At 40.7% G+C, this 18,237-nt stretch overlaps 1 protein-coding gene across 2 annotated transcripts in view; it reads left to right on the forward strand.

Annotated features, from left to right (window-relative positions):
• CLGN (calmegin) overlaps positions 1-18,237 on the forward strand; it is a 291,118-nt gene that overhangs the window by 1,179 nt on the left and 271,702 nt on the right. For both annotated transcript variants that reach the window (XM_004588145.3, XM_012927847.2), the window contains exons 2-5: positions 10,721-10,873; positions 13,016-13,089; positions 13,645-13,703; positions 16,976-17,117. In XM_004588145.3, coding sequence (XP_004588202.2) covers positions 10,730-10,873; positions 13,016-13,089; positions 13,645-13,703; positions 16,976-17,117 — 419 coding nt within the window. In that variant the 5' untranslated portion in view covers positions 10,721-10,729. The remainder of the gene's footprint in view (positions 1-10,720; positions 10,874-13,015; positions 13,090-13,644; positions 13,704-16,975; positions 17,118-18,237) is intronic.

The following is an 18,237-nucleotide window of genomic DNA, read 5'->3' on the forward strand; positions in this document are numbered from 1 at the left end:
TTTATCCTTAGAAAAAGCTATTCTGTATCCTAATTCATTAGGTTCATGTGCATGCATGCTATGCGTTCATTGGGCTGTGGAAGTTGAACTTCGCTGTACATTGATTCTGCTACTTGATTTCAGTCCCTAACACATTTTAGTGTTCTCAGCTATAAACCTAGAATTGTCATCCTCCATGACACTTAGATCACCAGGGTCAACCCTTCCACTTCACAGGCTGGAGAATAGGACCAGAGTGGTTTGGACGATAGAACTAGCCTTTCGGTGCGGTATTACCATGCTCGCTGTACAGCTGATGTGTCATTCTGTACTAAGTTCTTGGAGACACCGTTAATATTGCTTAGTATTGAAACACTCCTGAAGCTTACCAGCATTGGCTAAGTCCTAGAGGAGCCAATAAGACTGAGTAATAGCAAATAATACAAAACCAAAAATCAGCAAATGGTAAATCCAGAAGCATGAGTGAGTGTTAAATGTGAAAGACATGAATATCTGGGCAGAGTTTATGCTGAGAACTACAAAGAGTACTGAACACTTTTATAAATAGCAAATTAAGATTATTGTTTTAGAAAAAAATGCCACCAAGAAGGCAGGGAATGGATTTGAGATTAATAACAAGAGGAATGATCACTTCTTGGCCTTTTGGCTAAGATCAGATGAAGAGAAATGAGAAGGCAGGGTGGCAGTTCCCTAATAAAGGATGAGCCCACCAGCTGAGTCTGCGGCATGAATACAGACACATTCCAGGAAGCCTTCCACGGGTGTAGCTACCCCAGGCCCAGGAGGTCAAGATCCTGCTGAATTGGGGTGCAGTCAGAGGAAGGGAAAAAAGAAGGCAGACTTTGGTATATCCCTGTAGATAGATAATTGTAACGAGTAAGTGGCCTCTGAGCTGTGAGCAGGTTTGGGAATTGGCTGGCTTTTCTCAGTGGCAGGCAGGAGTAGCTGTAGGAAGAGAGCCTGGGAATAGATTGCTAAGAGCTCCCTGCCATTCTCAGAGGATTAGAGCCCAGCAAGAGGCCCAGGCACGGTTCCATGGAAACCCAGCGGGCAGAGAATTCCAAGAGAGTGACAAGCAGTAGAAGAAATAAAGATAAGGAAAACAATGTGATTGCTTTTATTATTAAGACTTCAGATCTGGATGGCAGGGGCAGGTTGTATAATAATTTGCCAAGAAACCAGAACTTTGGTGAGAAGCATATTCAGTTTTCATTGCTGCCGTAATGAATGCCATGAAGTTAGTACCTAGCAGCCACCCAAGTGTATTTTCTCACAATTCATTGGATCAGGAGGCTGACCCAGGGTTCTCTGGGCTAAAACCAAGATGTGAGCAGGGCAGTTCCCTTAACCAGATGCTCCAGGGAGATCTGCGTCCTTACCTGTTCTGGCTAGTGACAGAATTCAGTACCTGGTGATCGATGGTCACTTGGGATTGTTTCTTGTTTTCTGAGATAGTCACTCACAGTCCTTTAGCTCACAGCCTCTTTCCTCCATCTTCGAGGGCCCACTGTGCCCAAGGGCTTAAGGCCCAGGACAAGGAAATGCAGGTTTCAATAGATTAGAAAACAGCTCAGAGCTGCTGTGGGTCTCTCTCTCTCTCTCTCTCTGTGTGTCTTATTCATAGCGCCAGTCAGAAAATTACGAGAAATAGCCACCTGGAACAGCCCCTTGCCGCCACCGCCAGCAGTGGGACCATAGGAGATAATGCGCCTTTGTGTCCATGGCAGCAGTCAGGCATATGCAGAAATCTGCATGCATCCACACATAGCCACATGCACCAGTAACTGCATATATCCACAGGTGCACAAGCAGCCATGTACGTGTCTACAGCCACCCACAGGCAGATCATCTAGCTATGCTACCCCTCTCCGTTGCTTCTATGGGCTTACAGACACAAGTGGCCTGGGGCTAAACCATTATGTTACTAACTTGTGGGCAGCTAGGCAAGCAGGTAGACCTGTTGCACACCGTGATACTGGCTACCGTGGAAGCACAGAGGTATGGGAGCAAAAACAATAGATGTGGCAACTTGATGTTTTCGTCGTCCCAAGTGATTGGAGTCCCACCTCACCCTGGAACTTTGATTTGCTCATTTCTTTCTTCGTTTCCTGCTGTTGAGAACCCCTGTGATGACATTGGGCTCACCCAGATAATCAGGTTATTCTATTTCAAACTCAGCTAACTGACTAGCTGAAGTCCAAATTCCAAGCCCCATTAGCCATGAGGCTTAGCTTTCACAGTCCCCATGTGTGGGCATCTTTGTGGGAACATTATTTTGCCTTTCAAAGGAATAGCGACTAATGGAGACAGGTTTTTCCACAAACTTTGTTATGAAAAAGAGATAGTAAAAAATCATTTGCATTATCTACTGTGTGATACGAAGGTCCAGTAGTCAAACTTAACTGTTTATCATTAGACCTTTTAACTTTAGACACAAGCATCTTCTTAAATGTCTAGAAATGCAGATGAGCAGGATTTAGAGACTGTATCACCCAAATATAAGGTAGAATTGTTAACGCTAATATTTCTTTTGTCCCTATTAAAGCTGCTTCCCATTCTGCTTGACAAAAGACCACTTAGACCAGCCAACTACACGTTTGTTTAAAATTGGATGCATATCAAAAGTGAAACTTTTTAAACATTAAAGTCACCCAAATTAGAACTTGTGTCCGAGGCTCACTTTGCTTACATAGGAGCTAGGATGCTAACACCTTCACCTCACCTTCACCTCCCAGTGGGGAGGCTGGGATGAACAGGCTGACAGTCATTACCCTGGGCTTTTTCTGCATCTTCATTGTCTGCATTGGTCCTTTCTGTCCCTGGTGTGTCTCACTAAAGGGGCTCTGGCTCCACCTGGCCCCTTCCTTCTCACAGGAAATCATTTCCCTAACTACTGCTGCTACCTTTTAAAAATTATTTATGTATTTGAAAGGCAGAACAACAGAAAGAGAGATCTTCTACCCGCTGGTTCACTTCCTCAGTGGCCACAACAGCCAGGACTTGGTCAGACCAAAGCCAGGAGTCAGGAAATCCATCTTGGTCTACCATCTAGGTGGTGGGAGGCAAGGATTGGGCCATCTGCTGCTGCCTTTCCAAGCACTTTAACAGGGAACTGGATCAGAAGCAGAGCAATCAGAGGGCCCGGCGCAGTAGCCTAGTGGCTAAAGTCCTCGCCTTGCACATGCCAGGATCCCATATGGGCGCCAGTTCCCATCCAGCTCCCTGCTTGTGGTCTGGGAAAGCAGTAGAGGACCACCTAAGGCCTTGGAACCTGCACCCATGTGGGAGACCCGGAAGAGACTCCTGGCTCCTGGCTCCTGGCTTTGGATTAGCGCAGCTCCAGCCGTTGCTGCTGCTTGGGATGTGAATCAGTGGGCAGAAGAGCTTCCTCTCTGTCTCTCCTTCTCTGTATATCTGACTTTCCAATAAAAATAAACAAATCTTAAAAAAAAGGTAGAGCAATCAGAATTCAAAGCGGTCATCTTCTCGAGATGCTGCAACTGAAATGGCAGCTTAACCCACTGCACTATGTACTTCTTTACTTTTCTGTCACTTATTGTAGTTTATGGATCATACTTGGATTATTTGTCAATTGTAGGCTTTCCTTCCTGGCTTATGAACTCTTCAAGATAAGTGGCCATGCACATGTGCTAATTGCTGTGAATATGATTTCTAAAGTGCATAATTGACGGTCCATAAATATTCATTGAAAGAATGTATACATGCCAAGTCTTACATGCCGACTGGCCTCGCCTGAATTTATTGAGTGAGAGTCTAGCTCTCTGAGGCGGCTGATTCGGAATCCTGCTCGCTGCTCCCATGGATGCAGCTACATTTCCAATAAGGTTCTGCAGCCCCTGTGGAAGAGGGCCGCCTCTCAAAGAAGCCACCCTTACCCACTCCATGTCATCTGTGATCCTGCGAAAGTCAGTCTTCCCCAAACAAAACCTCAAAAACCCTTTAGAACTAAAACATTTTCTGAAGTTGCAGAGAACAAAATCAACATAAAAAGTCAATCTCCTTTCTATACACTAACAATTAGAATCAACTGAAACGAACAAACAAAGAAACAAACAAAAAACAGTTCCATTTACGATGGCATCCAAGAAAATAAAATACTTAGGAGGTAATCTTAACCAAGGAGGTGAAATCCTTGGATGCTGCAGAAAGAAATGAATGAAATCAGAGGTAAATGGAAAATAACCCTGTGTCATAGATTGGAAGCTGTAATACTGTCAAGATGTCAGACCCACCCAAGATGATTCCGTGTGATCCCTGTCATAATCCAAATGAAATTTTGTGCAGAAATACAAAATTTCACCCTTCAATTAATATTAAATCTCAAGTCAAAACAATCATATAAAAGAGGAATGAAGTCTGAAGTCTTATGCTCCCTGAATTTAATCTTGTTAGAAAGCTACGGTAATCAATTAGTGTGGAACTGCAAGGAAGAGAATCACATGCCTGCACGGAATAGAATAAGAAGCCCAGAAATGAGCCCTGCTGGACACGTCCAGAGAGTGTTCAATAAGGTTGCCAAGGCCAGTCAATGTGCAAAGGACCGTCTTCTCACCAAGGGACACTGGCCAGCAACATGTGAAAAAATGCAGTTAGCCTTGTACCTTAGTTCATACATAAAAATGGACTCAAAATGGGCTGAAGACCTAGTCTTAAGAACTAAAGCTATACAACTTCTAGAAAAGGGCCTGGTGCGGTAGCCTAGTGGCTAAAGTCCTCGCCTTGAGCGTGCTGGAACCCCATATGGGTATCACTTCTAATCCAGCAGCCCGCTTCCCATCCAGCTTTCTGATGTGGCCTGGGGAAACAGTGGAGGATGGCCTAGGACCTTGGGACCTGTACTTGTATAGGAGACCCAGAAGAGGCTCCCGGATTGGCACAGCTCTGACCGTTGCAACCACTTGGGGAGTGAATCAGTGGAAGGAAGATCTTCCTCTCTGTCTCTCTTTCTCTCTGTATATGTGACTTTCCAATGGGGGAAAAAAAAGAAAATCAACAGAATGAAGAAAATGCAGGGAATAGGAGAAAACATTTGCATATTATGTGAGAATGGTTCAGAATATTCATGTGAAGTGAAACCTAAAGGTATATTTATTTCAATTCAGAACTGTTTGAGATGCATACATGTGAGGGGTCTTCATAAATGTCATGAAAACGCATAGTATGAAAAATACACATGGATTTTAAATAGTTTATAACAAAAATAAGTTCATTTTTTCCACAAATTTTCAAGTCCTTATACATCTGATGATGAGTCGGTATCCACAGTCTGTAAACAACTCTGAAAACCTCATGGCAACCGCAACAGACAGCCTGGCTTTTAAAATGGGCAATCAAAACATAAAATGGGCAAAGGACTTAAACTGGCATGCCTCCAAAGAAGATATACAGATGGCCAAAAGGCCATGAAAAATGTCCAGAGTCATGGATCCTTAGTGAAATATACATTGAAACAACAATATGATCCCACCTGTATCTCCTTTGAACATAACTGTTAGTAGTTAGGACCCTGTGCTTTACTGGCGAGAATAGAAGGTGATTACAGCTAGTGTGGAAAACAGTGTGAGGTTGTTCAAAGGTGAAAAGTAGAGTTAGCATGTGATCCACTTAATGGGTAGACCCTTTGGGTCTGGTGCCACGATGTAGTAGGTTAAGCCTCAGCCTGGAGTTCCAGCAGGCATCCCATATGAGTGCCGCTTTAAGTCCTGGCTGCTCTGCTTCTGATCCTGTTCTCTGCTAACGTGCCTGGGAAAGCAGCACCAGACAGCCCAGTCCTTGGGCCCCTGCACCCACCAGGGAAACAAGCTTCTGGCCCCTGACGTGAGACGGGTCAGCTCTGGCTGTTGCAGCCATTTTTGGAGCAAGCCAGCAGATGAAAGATCTCTCTCTCTCTCCTCTTTCTGTAACTCTGCCTTTCAAATTAAAATAATTTTTTAAAAAAAAAGAAATTAGTCTCAGTGCAGTATTTTTATACCAGAGTGTTCATTGACCAGAAGAGTGTGTGAGCCAAAATGTGTTATGAGTGGCTGCAGAAAGTTGGTGGGAAGCGGATTTAGAAAATATTACACTTTAGGGTAAAACTGTACTTACCATAAAGCAAATCATTTTCGAATTCCATGTATCATTTTCCGTAAACTTTTATCTATATGTGTATATATAATGTAACATATAAAATATATATGTCTATATTATATATATTCTATTATATATATATATACACACACACAATAGAATTTTTTCAGCTTTAGAAAGGAAGGTGGTTTAATCTGTACTAAAGCGTGAACTTTGAGAGCGCTATTCAAAGTGAAACCAGACTTGAAACACTGTATGTTTGTGTTTGGTCTAAGCACTTAGCCACATGTATATGTATATGTATATGTATATGTATATGTATATGTATATGTATATGTATATGTATATGTATATGTATAGATAGAGAGTAGCATGGAGCTGGAGGGAGGAGGAAATGGGCTGCTGTTGTTTCATGGGCATAGAGTTTTATTCCTTCAAGTAGAAAAGTATTCTAGAGATTGCCAAATCATATGAATATAGAAAATACAGTTTAATTTTACAGTTAGTGTTAAGATGGTGCCACAAACCTTTCCCTTCATTGTTATTCATCCCTTAGTATATAATAGCGCCGTGGAGTAAAATAAAACTACAAGCAGACTGGTAAATGTAATAGTACAAGTGTCAAAATATCACCTAGACCCCATAAATATGTATCATTTTTTGTCAATTAAAAATAATCAAAGGTGGTATGTTGTACTGAAGAAAGAGTTCTGAGCTCCAATCTTTTTTTTAAATATATATATGTTTTATTAATTACATTGCATTATGTGACACAGTTTCATAGGCTCTTGGAATTCCCCACCCCTCCCCGTATCCTCCCCCCATGGTGGATTCCTCCACCTTGTTGCTGTATTACATTTCAAATTCAGTCAAGATTCTTTCATTGCAAGCATATACCAAGGATAGAGTCCGGCATCTTATTGTCCAGGTCAATTCAACAGTTTCTTGGGGAGACCATCTCTAGTCTGAAGGCAGAGCTGGCAGAATATCATCGAGAAGTTAGATTTCACAGACAGAAGGAGAGACAGAAAGATCTTCCATTTGCTCGTTCACTCTCCAGGTGGCTACAACAGCTGGAACTGAGCCAATCAAAGCCAGGAGCCTGGAGCTTCCTCTGGGTCCCCCACGCAGGTGCAGGGTCCCAAGGCCTTGGGCCATCCTTGACTGCTTTCCCAGGCCACAAGCAGGGAGCTGGATGGGAAGTTAGGGAGCCGGGATATGAACTGGCGCCCATTTATGATTCCGGCACATGCAAGGCAAGGATTTAGTTACTAGGCTAGCCAGGCCATCACATTTTCAATCATTGGACATTGATGAAGTTTTTAATCTATTTTGCCTTTGTCAATTGGGCTGCAAAAAATGAAACTAGCCATTATATATATACAGACACACAAGGTTAACATATATGTATATATAGGCGTGCTAACACTGTAGGCATTTAGAGTGGAAAGAAGCTTTCAAGATAAAGGATTTTTCTGAAGTTTTTTTGAAGACCTTTAGGAAAAAAGGTGTTGAGGGGGAGTCTTCAAAGAGTTTGTGGAATATGTCTACTATGAAAAAACTAAGCATGGATTTCAAGGGTTTCTGCATCAAAATAAGTGTATCTTTTCATTCTGCTTTCCAAGATCTGTAGTGCCCTTGTATTACTAACAGAAAGTTGGGAGGAACTGTAACAAGGAAAGCAGACTCGGATAGGATGACTTTAGCACACCGGGGCGTGATCACTGCCATCTGACTTCCACTGACGCTCCTGGCAGCCCTCACTCCTGAGCTCAAGCACAGTTCTCAACACTTTATCTACATTTACTGCCTATCCCACTTCTTTACGCTTTGGAGAGACCAGTCTCATCTAACAGACAGTATGCTTCCTTCTTGCATTATCTCCATTCATTAAGATGACAGTGTCAGTTTACAGCGGTATAGAATGCTACTGTTATGGTAGATTAGCTTCAGGTTTGTTTTCCTGTTAATATTCATATCCAAGGTAAACTTTAGGGTTGTAATCAGAATCAAAGTTAACTCATCTACATACTCCTATAGAATTTTCATCTCAATAAGGGCTCTAGTTAGCCGATGCCTAGCCCAGGAGTAGCGTGTCTGCATCCATGGGCTGTGTCCTGACTCCAGCTTCCTGCCAGTGCGGATAAGTAGGTGGGTTCCTTCCACCCTGGGAGCGGGACTGGGTTCTGGCTCTCCTGGCTTTGATCCCTGTCCAGTCCTAACAGAAGGCAGGCATTTGGAGTGAATTGGTGGGTGGCCGTTTTATTCTCTCTGTGTGTGTCTCTCTCTCTTGCATTCTCAGAGAGGTGTAAGGAGCTCCTGATCAGTTTAACTAATCAAATCAGAAAAGAGCTTTTTAGGATCCCTTGTTTTTTAAACAAATATATATGTATGTATAAATGTGTATATATCATTTACATACTATCAGGTTCACCTGCTTAACGTGTAGATTTTTTTATATTTACAGAGTTGTGCAACCATAACTAAATTCTAAATTGAAGCATTTTTGTAAGTCTATGTCTGTTTTCCAAATCTGTGGGTTTGCCTTTTTCTGTTAAGTAGGATTGCAAATTGTGAGTTTGGCTTTGGTTGTGTGTGGCTGACTTCTTTCACTTGGTGTGTTTTGAATGTTTGTCTCTTCTGTGGCATGTAGCGGCACTTCTTTCTTTTTATTACTGAGTGATATCCCATTATAGAACATGTCATATTTTGATTGTCTGTTAGTTGATGAACATTCAGATTGTTTCTCTCCTTTTAATGCTTTTCAGAAAAAATGTTTCTTTAGGCATGTATATATAAGATTTTGTGTGGACATTGGTTTTAATTTCTCCTGAAGGGAGAATGTCTGAGATATACATGTATTTATGTATTTATATGTATATATATATATTCCATTTTAACAGACATTAAATATGTTAGCACTTTTCTAAAGCTATTTAATATCCACACCCCACACATGTAAGAGTTTGTATTTCTCTATTCCCAATACATGTCATTATTGATTTGATGATCACCAGTCTCATTGGAATCCCGTGTTTCTTAAGCAAACATACAGAAACCTCTCTGCATCTTCTGAAGTGTCTAAGGGTTCCCCCTAAGTCTTCATGTTGGTGAGAGTTTTTGGGGGGTGGAGGAGTAATATATGCTGGATTACCAGACGACTGACCACTTGCAACCAAGGACTACCACTTTTGATTAGTATTTAAAACTCTAATGGTGCCAAGAGCTAAAACTTGAATGGAAGTAGAGCAGGGTGTGATTATATAAATCATGAGCTTCTGCTAAGAGACGACTAAATTTTGTTTGGTTTTCACTACTTTCAGTTAGCACTGGAAAGAACAGAACTTTGCAGTATTTAAGTATAATTAGATAATCATATCATCACAAAATTATGGAAAAGGTAAATGCAAAAGAGCTTTCTTCATAGCAATCAAACTAACTGCATTAAGTCCCATATTAGCTTGACTTTTTAGTAATGACTTAAGTAAAACAGTGTTACATTTAATTTGTGATTACTTTCAGCATTAGTGTTTAAATGTACTTTGGTTTTATAATTTTATTATTTTATTTAAATTATATCATTTCTAGTTGTACATATTCCCTTAAGCAACATTATAAAAAAAGAGGTAAATATTTAGAATCATGATACTTCTTTACTTTTTTAAGACAAAGAAAGCTTTATTTATTTTATTGGCAAGGCAGATTTAGAGAGAGAAGGAGAGACAGAGAGAAAGATCTTCCATCTCCTAGTTCACTCCCCTTTGTTCACCTGTGGCCCCAACAGCCAGAGCTGAGCCGATGTGAAGCCAGGAGCCAGGAGCTTCCTCCGGGTCTCCCATGGTGCAGAGTCCCAAGGCTTTGGGCCATCTCGACTGCTTTCCCAGACCACAAGCAGGGAGCTGGATGGGAAGTGGAGCAGCTAGGACATGAGCTGGTGCCCATATGGGATCCCCGTGGGTGCAAGGGGGATGATTAGCTAATGGAACCATCACACCAGCCTGAAAGATCTTTATTTTAAAGTGGTATGTATGTTAACTTTGATAATAAAGCTGTTACCTTTAGCTTTAGATTTTGTGCCTTAGTTCTTTGTTTCTGGCGGAGGCCTATAGCTGTAGAATCCGTTTCGTAAGATATTTAAAGTTTATATTTCAAGATAGAATTTAAAAAATTTTTTTGATCATTTTGTTCATTTGATTTTAAAAACAACCTGGAGAGGCTAGCCTTGTGGGATAGTGGGCTAAGTCACTGTCATTGCACTGACATTCCCTGCCTGAGTTCTGGTTGCGATCCCCATTGCCTCGCTTCCATGGGAAGCCAGGATCAGGCTGCTGGCTGCTGGCTGCTGGCTCTTGGCTCCTGGTTTTGTCTTGGCTCAGATACAGCTGTTGAAACTATCTTGGGAGTGCACCAATGGGTGGAAGATCTCTCTGTCTCTTTCCCTCTCCTTGTTTCTCTGCCTTTCAAATACAAAACAGACCTTTAAAAAATGTCAATAGTATAATCAAATAAGCACCATAAACTACAAAACAACCTAGAATAAAGGCTATCCTAAGAAGAAATGCTTTCCTTCTGCATAGACTGAGCGCGTATGTTTTGCAGCTTTATTCTCCCTATTTACTTTGAATTCCAGATAATCAGTATGAATTTCCAAGACGTTTGGCTCCTTGTGGGTCTTCTGTTCATCTCAGTTAATGCGGAATTCCTGGGTGATGGTGTTGAGATGGAAGATTTCGATGAAAATTCAGAAGAGACCAGTGTTAATGCAGGCGGACATTCCTCCGAGGTGAGGTGACCGGGAAATGAGTTACAAATTAGCCCTTGAGACAGAAGTGACTCATATCTTAAGATTCATTTTGGGTCTAAATGACTTCATTTTATATACAAATGTTTATGAATTGCATTTTTTCCCATCTTACTGCTGTGCTTTTTAGAGTACCCTTGCTCAAAACAAACATTCCATATGTTGCAGTTTTGTTAGCCAGTTAATACAGGAAAGGTTTTTACTGTCAAAATAGAATGAAGAGCATTACCTCAGAATAAGGTTTTTGGTTTAATTTCTGACATTGTCCAGTGATATAATGTGTAGTGTGATTTTCAGTCCTTTTAGCTGCAAAAAAAAAAAAAAAAAGTGGCTTTTCTTGATTTCTTTGATGCAAACTGCTCACAAGGAGTGTGAATTAGAAGCGAAGTGATGATGAGAACGGCCTTAGGAAAGGCTGCCCTGGGTTCCTGTGGTGGGCCGTTTGGTGTAGATGCTGCGAGGTAGCCCGTGGGGGCCTGTGGTACACTTGGCAGTGAAGTTTGCACGTGAGTGCTTTTCCTCTAAGGAATATTCTTACTCAGTGTTGTGCTCATCAGAAATGTCTTCAGTGGTGAGGAAGTGGGCACTGTATTATGTCAAACACCATCTAAACGTGTTATGAACTTGGTTTGCTTTACTTCCTTTGATTAAGCCTTTTTTTTTTCAAATGTAGATGCTGTTTACCTGTTCAAAGTCAATGTTTTGTCTCCCTTGTTAAGTGTTAAGTTTCTGCAAGGAAAATTTAGTTGGATGATGTATAAAGTATTTGTTACTGACTTAGGAACAGTTATTTCAAGGGCATTTCCAAAGTTAATACCGTAAAGAGACCAACAGATCCTGGCCACTGTTGGCTGTGTTTGGGGATAACGTGAGATATGGACAGAAGTGGGAAACAATTATTTTTGATATTGCAAATGTTATCTATCACATGATTAAGTTAGATATGGTGAGACCTCAATAAAGGGGAACATAGGCTAGCTGGTGATTTTAAGGGTGGTGTTATAGAAGGAAGCCTCTAGTGAAATCATTGTCCGTTTTCCCAACCTGTAGAACTGTAAGAGAATGGTGCTGTTGTCATTCAGGAAACGCCATAGACAATTGTCACTTTTTGCAGCTGAATCTTGACCCTGTCAGTAATTATGTGGAATTTTGTCGAATTGTTGATGTTCTTCTCTAAGACAGAGAGGAAACATGGGACTATCAGGACAGAGTGGAGGTAATGAAAATAGAAAATGTCCTCCTGTGCACCATTTTTCCCTGAAGGCTTGGAGGAGGAATCCCTTAACTAATCATACAAGTAAAATCACAGGAGACTAATTCAAAAAAGACCATGGTGGATCTGTTTCTTCAGGCAAAAATATATTCATCATCAATTCAAATGATCTTTTGACGATTTGTCGGTAACTGTCTTTAATCTCTTAGGATGGTTTGTTGGTAAGTGCTATATGGTGTGATAAAAAGCAAGGGCACTCAGAGTCTGGGTTCATGATGCCTCTCCCACAGCATCACAGCATATTAACGGGTACCATAATAGCACTTCCCTCATGGATGCACTGTAGGATTAAACAGCCCACCATCTCACCATTAACACCACTGCCACCACCAGCTCCTCCACCACAGTCGTCATAACCTCTGACTCTCACATGCCACTTGAATCCATGTCTTGCCCCAATCACTGCTTTTCAGTGCCCATCTTCTGTCAAGTTCCTAACCTCTGAAAATGATGTCATCATCTTTGAATCATCTACCAGTGAAGTTTAAAAGTTGATGTTACACCAGCCCATAGGTTTGTTAGTTTTTCATCTACTACATCTTCTGTTTTTAGTATTTTACCCCAAGTATTGCCACTTATCAAAACCCTGAGGCTGTGTCCAGTGTGTTACTGGACCTTCTGCAAACACTTCCTTCTGTCCCTCCTGTGTTAGGAGAGGTCAGCATATGCTGTGTTTACATATGTGGCATATTTGCATGGAGCTTTAAATGAGTGGGGGGTGGGGCAGAGGCCAGGCCATATCTGTATTCCCAACAGAGAAACATTGCATGCAAAATTCTTAACTCTTGAGATGATGTAATTAAAATATTTGTGAATGCAACTTAATTCAGATTTTTAAATCTGTATTTCAGATTAAATATAAGACACCTCAACCTATAGGAGAAGTATATTTTGCAGAAACCTTTGATAGTGGAAAGCTGGCAGGGTGAGTAGTCATTCTAAAGAGATTTCTTTGAGTTGATCAGCTTTGTTAATGAGAATTAACTATACTGGAGATCAATATGAGTTTTTAAATTACTTTATTTGGCAGTACAAAATGGCATTTAACATGTTTTTTGGACATTGCTAGATGTGTTTAATTTGAATATTCATTTCTACAAAAATATGAATACTGAATATCAATAAAAATGTAATGTTTGTTCATTTTCTAGGATAGATATTAACAATCTAAGTTGAGATAATAAGTGGGAGTTACTGTTCCCTCTTAAATATTGGTAAAACAGTAGAAATGTATTACATGTCGGATACCATCCTAAGCAGGTTGGTAAGTTCATACAGCTAGGGAAGGTCAGGCTGGGACTGCTTTCACTTTAGCCCTGCAGGTTACCTCTGGGCATCCTTAGTAAAGCTCCAGCTGTTCAGTTATTCCTGAAGAACAGTGACTGTGTTAGCTAATCTCTTGTTGTGTTCCAATTGTGTGTGTATATACGTTGTTATTTTATCTTTAATGACATGCATGTGTTTTCAACTTTATTTATAGGTGGGTCTTATCAAAAGCCAAAAAAGATGATTCAGATGCAGAGATTTCTATATATGATGGTAAAATATTTCATTTCAACCTTACACGTACCAGTGTGATCTAGAATTCACCAGCCTTTGTGATTGCATTTCCATTAAAGATGCAGAGATCCTACTCTGCTTCACAATAGGACGTGCTGTCTCATCTAGTCCCTGTTCGGTATTTCTGAATATGCCTTCTGGAGTCACCATCCAGTTTTGTAGCAGTAGTTGAATTGTCACTTGTTGTAGTTAGTTTTTTTTTCTTTCTTTTAATTTCCTGAGCACTGTTTCTGATATCTGTCATTCCAGCTCAAATGTCATGATGCCAAGATTCTCTTAATAAGCACAAAATAACTGCTGGTCCAGGAGAGCTACAAACGGTGTGGCTACTCCTGAAGCTCACCCTTCCAGGACACATCCATGTTTGCAGGCCCTCTGAAAGGGTCATCTCCAGGCCTAGAGAGGGAAGCACCCTACCTGCAAGGGTCATCTGGGTTTCCCAAGAGGACTACAAGAGTTTTTCCTGCTAGTCTAAAACCTTGTCAGTTACTGGATCCTGAAACAAGATCAGCCTCCTGTCAAGGTGACTGATGGTGGGAATTTTCTCCCTCTTGCTCTGAGGGCCTCATCCCTGTCAGCTTGTGACCTTCTGTTCAGACACCAGCAGAGCCAGGCAGCAGTGCACGAGGCAGTAACAGCCCGTGTCGGACGTCAGTTGTCTACTTTCTTTTCCTGGTGTCAGTTTTGATGTAAGATAAGGATTGTGCCTGTATGTCTTCCTTTGCGAAAAGTGTCCTCTGTCCCAGCAGATCCTCTCTGCTTATAAAACCCATAAAGAACACCGCCATGTATGAAGAACAAGCAGCACAATGAATACAGCATGTGTTACCAGACAGAATGCTTAGCTTTAAACATGTTTGACTATTTCAGCTTTTCCAAAAACGCAGGATAGATGTCTATCTCAATTTTCTATTTTTTTTTTTTAAGAATACACTGATGAAGCTTCCCTGAAATTAAGATGTGGTCTATCTTAAGGGTGACTTTTAAGTGTCTGTTTTTTCCTAGATAAAAATGTCTTTTAATGGTTAGGGGAGTTTCTTTCCCTCAGCTTAAAATGAAAAGGCAAGTAGGCAAAATCAAACATCTATTTTTGTGCCCAACTTCCATCCACTGTCTTATTAAACTTTAGGTATTGGATTAAGTACCTCATTTCAACAAATACATACAGAGCTTCTCCTGGATATGCAAATGCAAAGGGCTTATGAATATCACAGGGGGCAATATTGAGGTACAGCCAGTTAAACCTCTACCTGCAGTACTGACATCCCATATCAGAGCACCCGTTTGAAGCACCCTGCTGCTCTTTTCTGATCCAGCTTCCTGCCTGGGTGGTCAGCAAAGGATAACCTAAGTGCCTAGGCCCCTGCCACTCATGCAAAAAGTCCAGGTGGAGTTCCTTGGGTTTCTGGCTTCAACTGGACCAGTCCACTAACCATGGCCATTTGGTGCAGAGAAGGTCTTCCATCCTTTGTTCACTCCCTAAAGGGCCACAAAGGCCAGAGTTGAGCTGATCCAAAGCAAGAAGCCAAGCCAAGGAGCTTCTTTGGGGTTTTCAATGTGGGTGCAGGGTCCCAAGAACTTGGGCTATCCTCTCTGCTTTCCCAAGCCATAAACAGAGCTGGATCACAAATGGAGCAGCCAGAGCATGAATCTGCACACTGATGGGACACTGACCCCACAGGGTGGAAGATTAGCTTCTGAGCCATTGTTCCAGTCCTAAAAATTATTGTTCATTTAAAGCGAGGAAAAAAACTTTTTTTCTAAAATTAATCTGTCAAGTATTACCTTTTTATAGCTGATAACTGTATGCACATAATTGGGAGAAAACAAGTTTGTTTTCAAATCCCTTTAGTATCAATATCTGTAAAATTCAGAAGATAAAACTACTACTTCTTGAAGTAAGATATTTTGAAGGATGGGGGGGAGCTCCAGGTTGATAATAAAGTGTTTTATCATACACATGAGAGAAGAAAAACCAAATAATTCATCTTTTTAAGAAAAACATAACCAAAATTGGGAGATTGGGTGGAAACCTAGAAACTTTAAAAATTTTTAGTGCCCAGTAACATATACCCAATGATAAAATAAAAGTAAGTTCTCTTTAGTTCATCAAGACTTCCAAGTCTAACATTGTTTTAGAAAGAAAAAAATATGATATGAGGGCATTTATGATTCAAAGGTGTTCGTTAATCAGTATTTTGTTTTGACACAGCACTGGAAAATACCAGATTTTACTGAATCAAGCTTTAGATTAGGTAAAATCTGAACTTTTGAAAATTAGAAGGGGTTATACAGATTAAATTATTTTTTCTTTAAAAAGAGTGAATATGGCAGTTACCTCCAGCATACAAGGAGTCCAACCAGTTCTGGTAATCGCAGCCTGGAGTTCTGACACCTTGCTGACTTACCCCGGAAGGATTCGTGTGCATTGTTTAGTTTTCCGTTTAAATCCCTACACTATGCAAGTGCAGAAGCTGATGAGTACAGTGCATGTCAAAGTGCAGAAGGTGGAGTCAGTCTGTCCACTCCGCATTGAGGATGCGTTGGGATGAGCATTTGGCTTAGCAGTGGAGAGACTGGATAAGGTAACCATGTTCCTTTACCGAGCCCTGAGCTTTGATACCTGGCTCCAGCTGTGGAATCCAGCTTCCCGCTCCGGCAGACTCTGAGAGGCAGCCGTGCAGGCTCAGGTCACTGGGTTCCTGCCACCAGTGTCGGAGACTTGAACCAAGCTCCTGGCTTCTTGCTCCACACTCGGCCACTGTGGGCTTCTCTCTCCTTCTCTCTCTCTCTTTTTCTCTGTCTCTCTCTTCACATCTCTCCCTCTTCTTTCCCTCCCTCCCTCCACGTCCCTCCCTGCTTTCCTATATCTTCCTTCCTGCCTCATAAATTATTGAATTAATTAAAAATACAGTATTGCTAGAGTCTGAGACAATCCACATTTTATAATTCCAAACTTTAAAAAGTCAAAAAAAACTAAGTCCATTTAAAAGTACCTCAGCCAGACAATGTAGAGTTAGCTGCTTTGTTAATTTATATGTACTAGTAATTTATGAAGAAATGAAACCTTCCTGTGCTAAGAAAATGAAACAGGGCAGGCACACCTGGGGTTACAGATGGGTAGCAGTACCTAATTTATAATTTGTGTCTCGTTCTTCTCAAATCTGCCTTCATGGAAACAAAATACAACTGTTGATAAATAATATTCAGTAACTGTTTCCTTGTTTGCTTTGCTTTGCTTTGTTTTTTAGGAAGATGGGAAATAGAAGAGTTGAAAAAAAACCGAGTCCCTGGTGACAGAGGACTGGTATTGAAATCTAGAGCGAAGCACCATGCAATATCTGCTATCCTGGCTAAACCCTTTATTTTTGCTGACAAACCTTTGATAGTTCAGTAAGTCTTGCTATGCGTTTGAATACTTTTCTCTGCGTTTGTATTCATCTGGTATAATGTGGCCTCTGAATATACCATACATTTTAATAACAAGTCTAAAAATCCAGATGTTTAGTTTCTGTTTCAATTAGTTAAATACAAATGCATATACACATACAAAACCACGGAGACTTTCAAGAAAAAGCAGGTAATGATAAAATTATATATTCTATGCTCTAATTATATGCATAGTGCTAACATTATCAACTTAATATACTGTAAAATCATCATTTCTCTTCTTAAAATTAGTTGCAATTAAGATATGAAGCATCCTCAGAAAGTCCATCACAAAGGTGTATTATGAAAAATCTGCCTAGGTTTAAAACTTTTTCTTTTGTACCCAGGAGGCATATCTTTTTAATTTTGTCTCCCTGGGTGGCTTTTGGGTACTGCCATATTGACTTCAGTGTGCTCATAACAGACTGACTCACAAATGGTGCTGCTAAACCAGGGTGCAGAGCCGCAGGCAGCGAGTGTAGACAGGAAACCCACATGCAGAGGAGTGTCCTTCAGGTGTAGACCCTTTACAAAGATCACGGGTTCTCACCGATATCTGTCTCTGTCCCCAGTGGGGACACGAACTTAGTGCTGCTGCTTGCATGTGGGCTGCCAGAAAACAGGGATGTAAGTTCCTCGAGCTTATTTCACTATACTGCTATGAAGCAAAAATAACTGATGTGAGCACAGTGACAAAATCGATAAAATTCAAATCACAAACACAAATGTGTAAATGCCTTTTTCTAACTTACATCACAAAATGTGGCTATACAAAGTGAATGACAACAAAAGAAACTATAAAAATTATGAATCATAACACCCAAGGACATCTTCAGTGCTCTATTAAGACACTAAACAAGTTGTTTTACGTTATAACTTAAATACCATCTGTATTTTAGAGGTTTTGAAAATTTAGCATTTGGTGTCAGTGGCTTAATATTTCAGGTGTGATGCTTCGGCTTAGCCCACATTAAGTGATTTAAATCAATCAAAAATATGAAGTAATGTCAAAAAGTATGTTACCATTATTTAAATGAACTACATATATTCTTAGGAGAACCGAGTAGGACTAATATCTGGGTGT

Source organism: Ochotona princeps, chromosome 7 (assembly GCF_030435755.1).
Source record: "Ochotona princeps isolate mOchPri1 chromosome 7, mOchPri1.hap1, whole genome shotgun sequence".
NCBI classification, from domain to species: Eukaryota; Metazoa; Chordata; class Mammalia; order Lagomorpha; family Ochotonidae; genus Ochotona; species Ochotona princeps.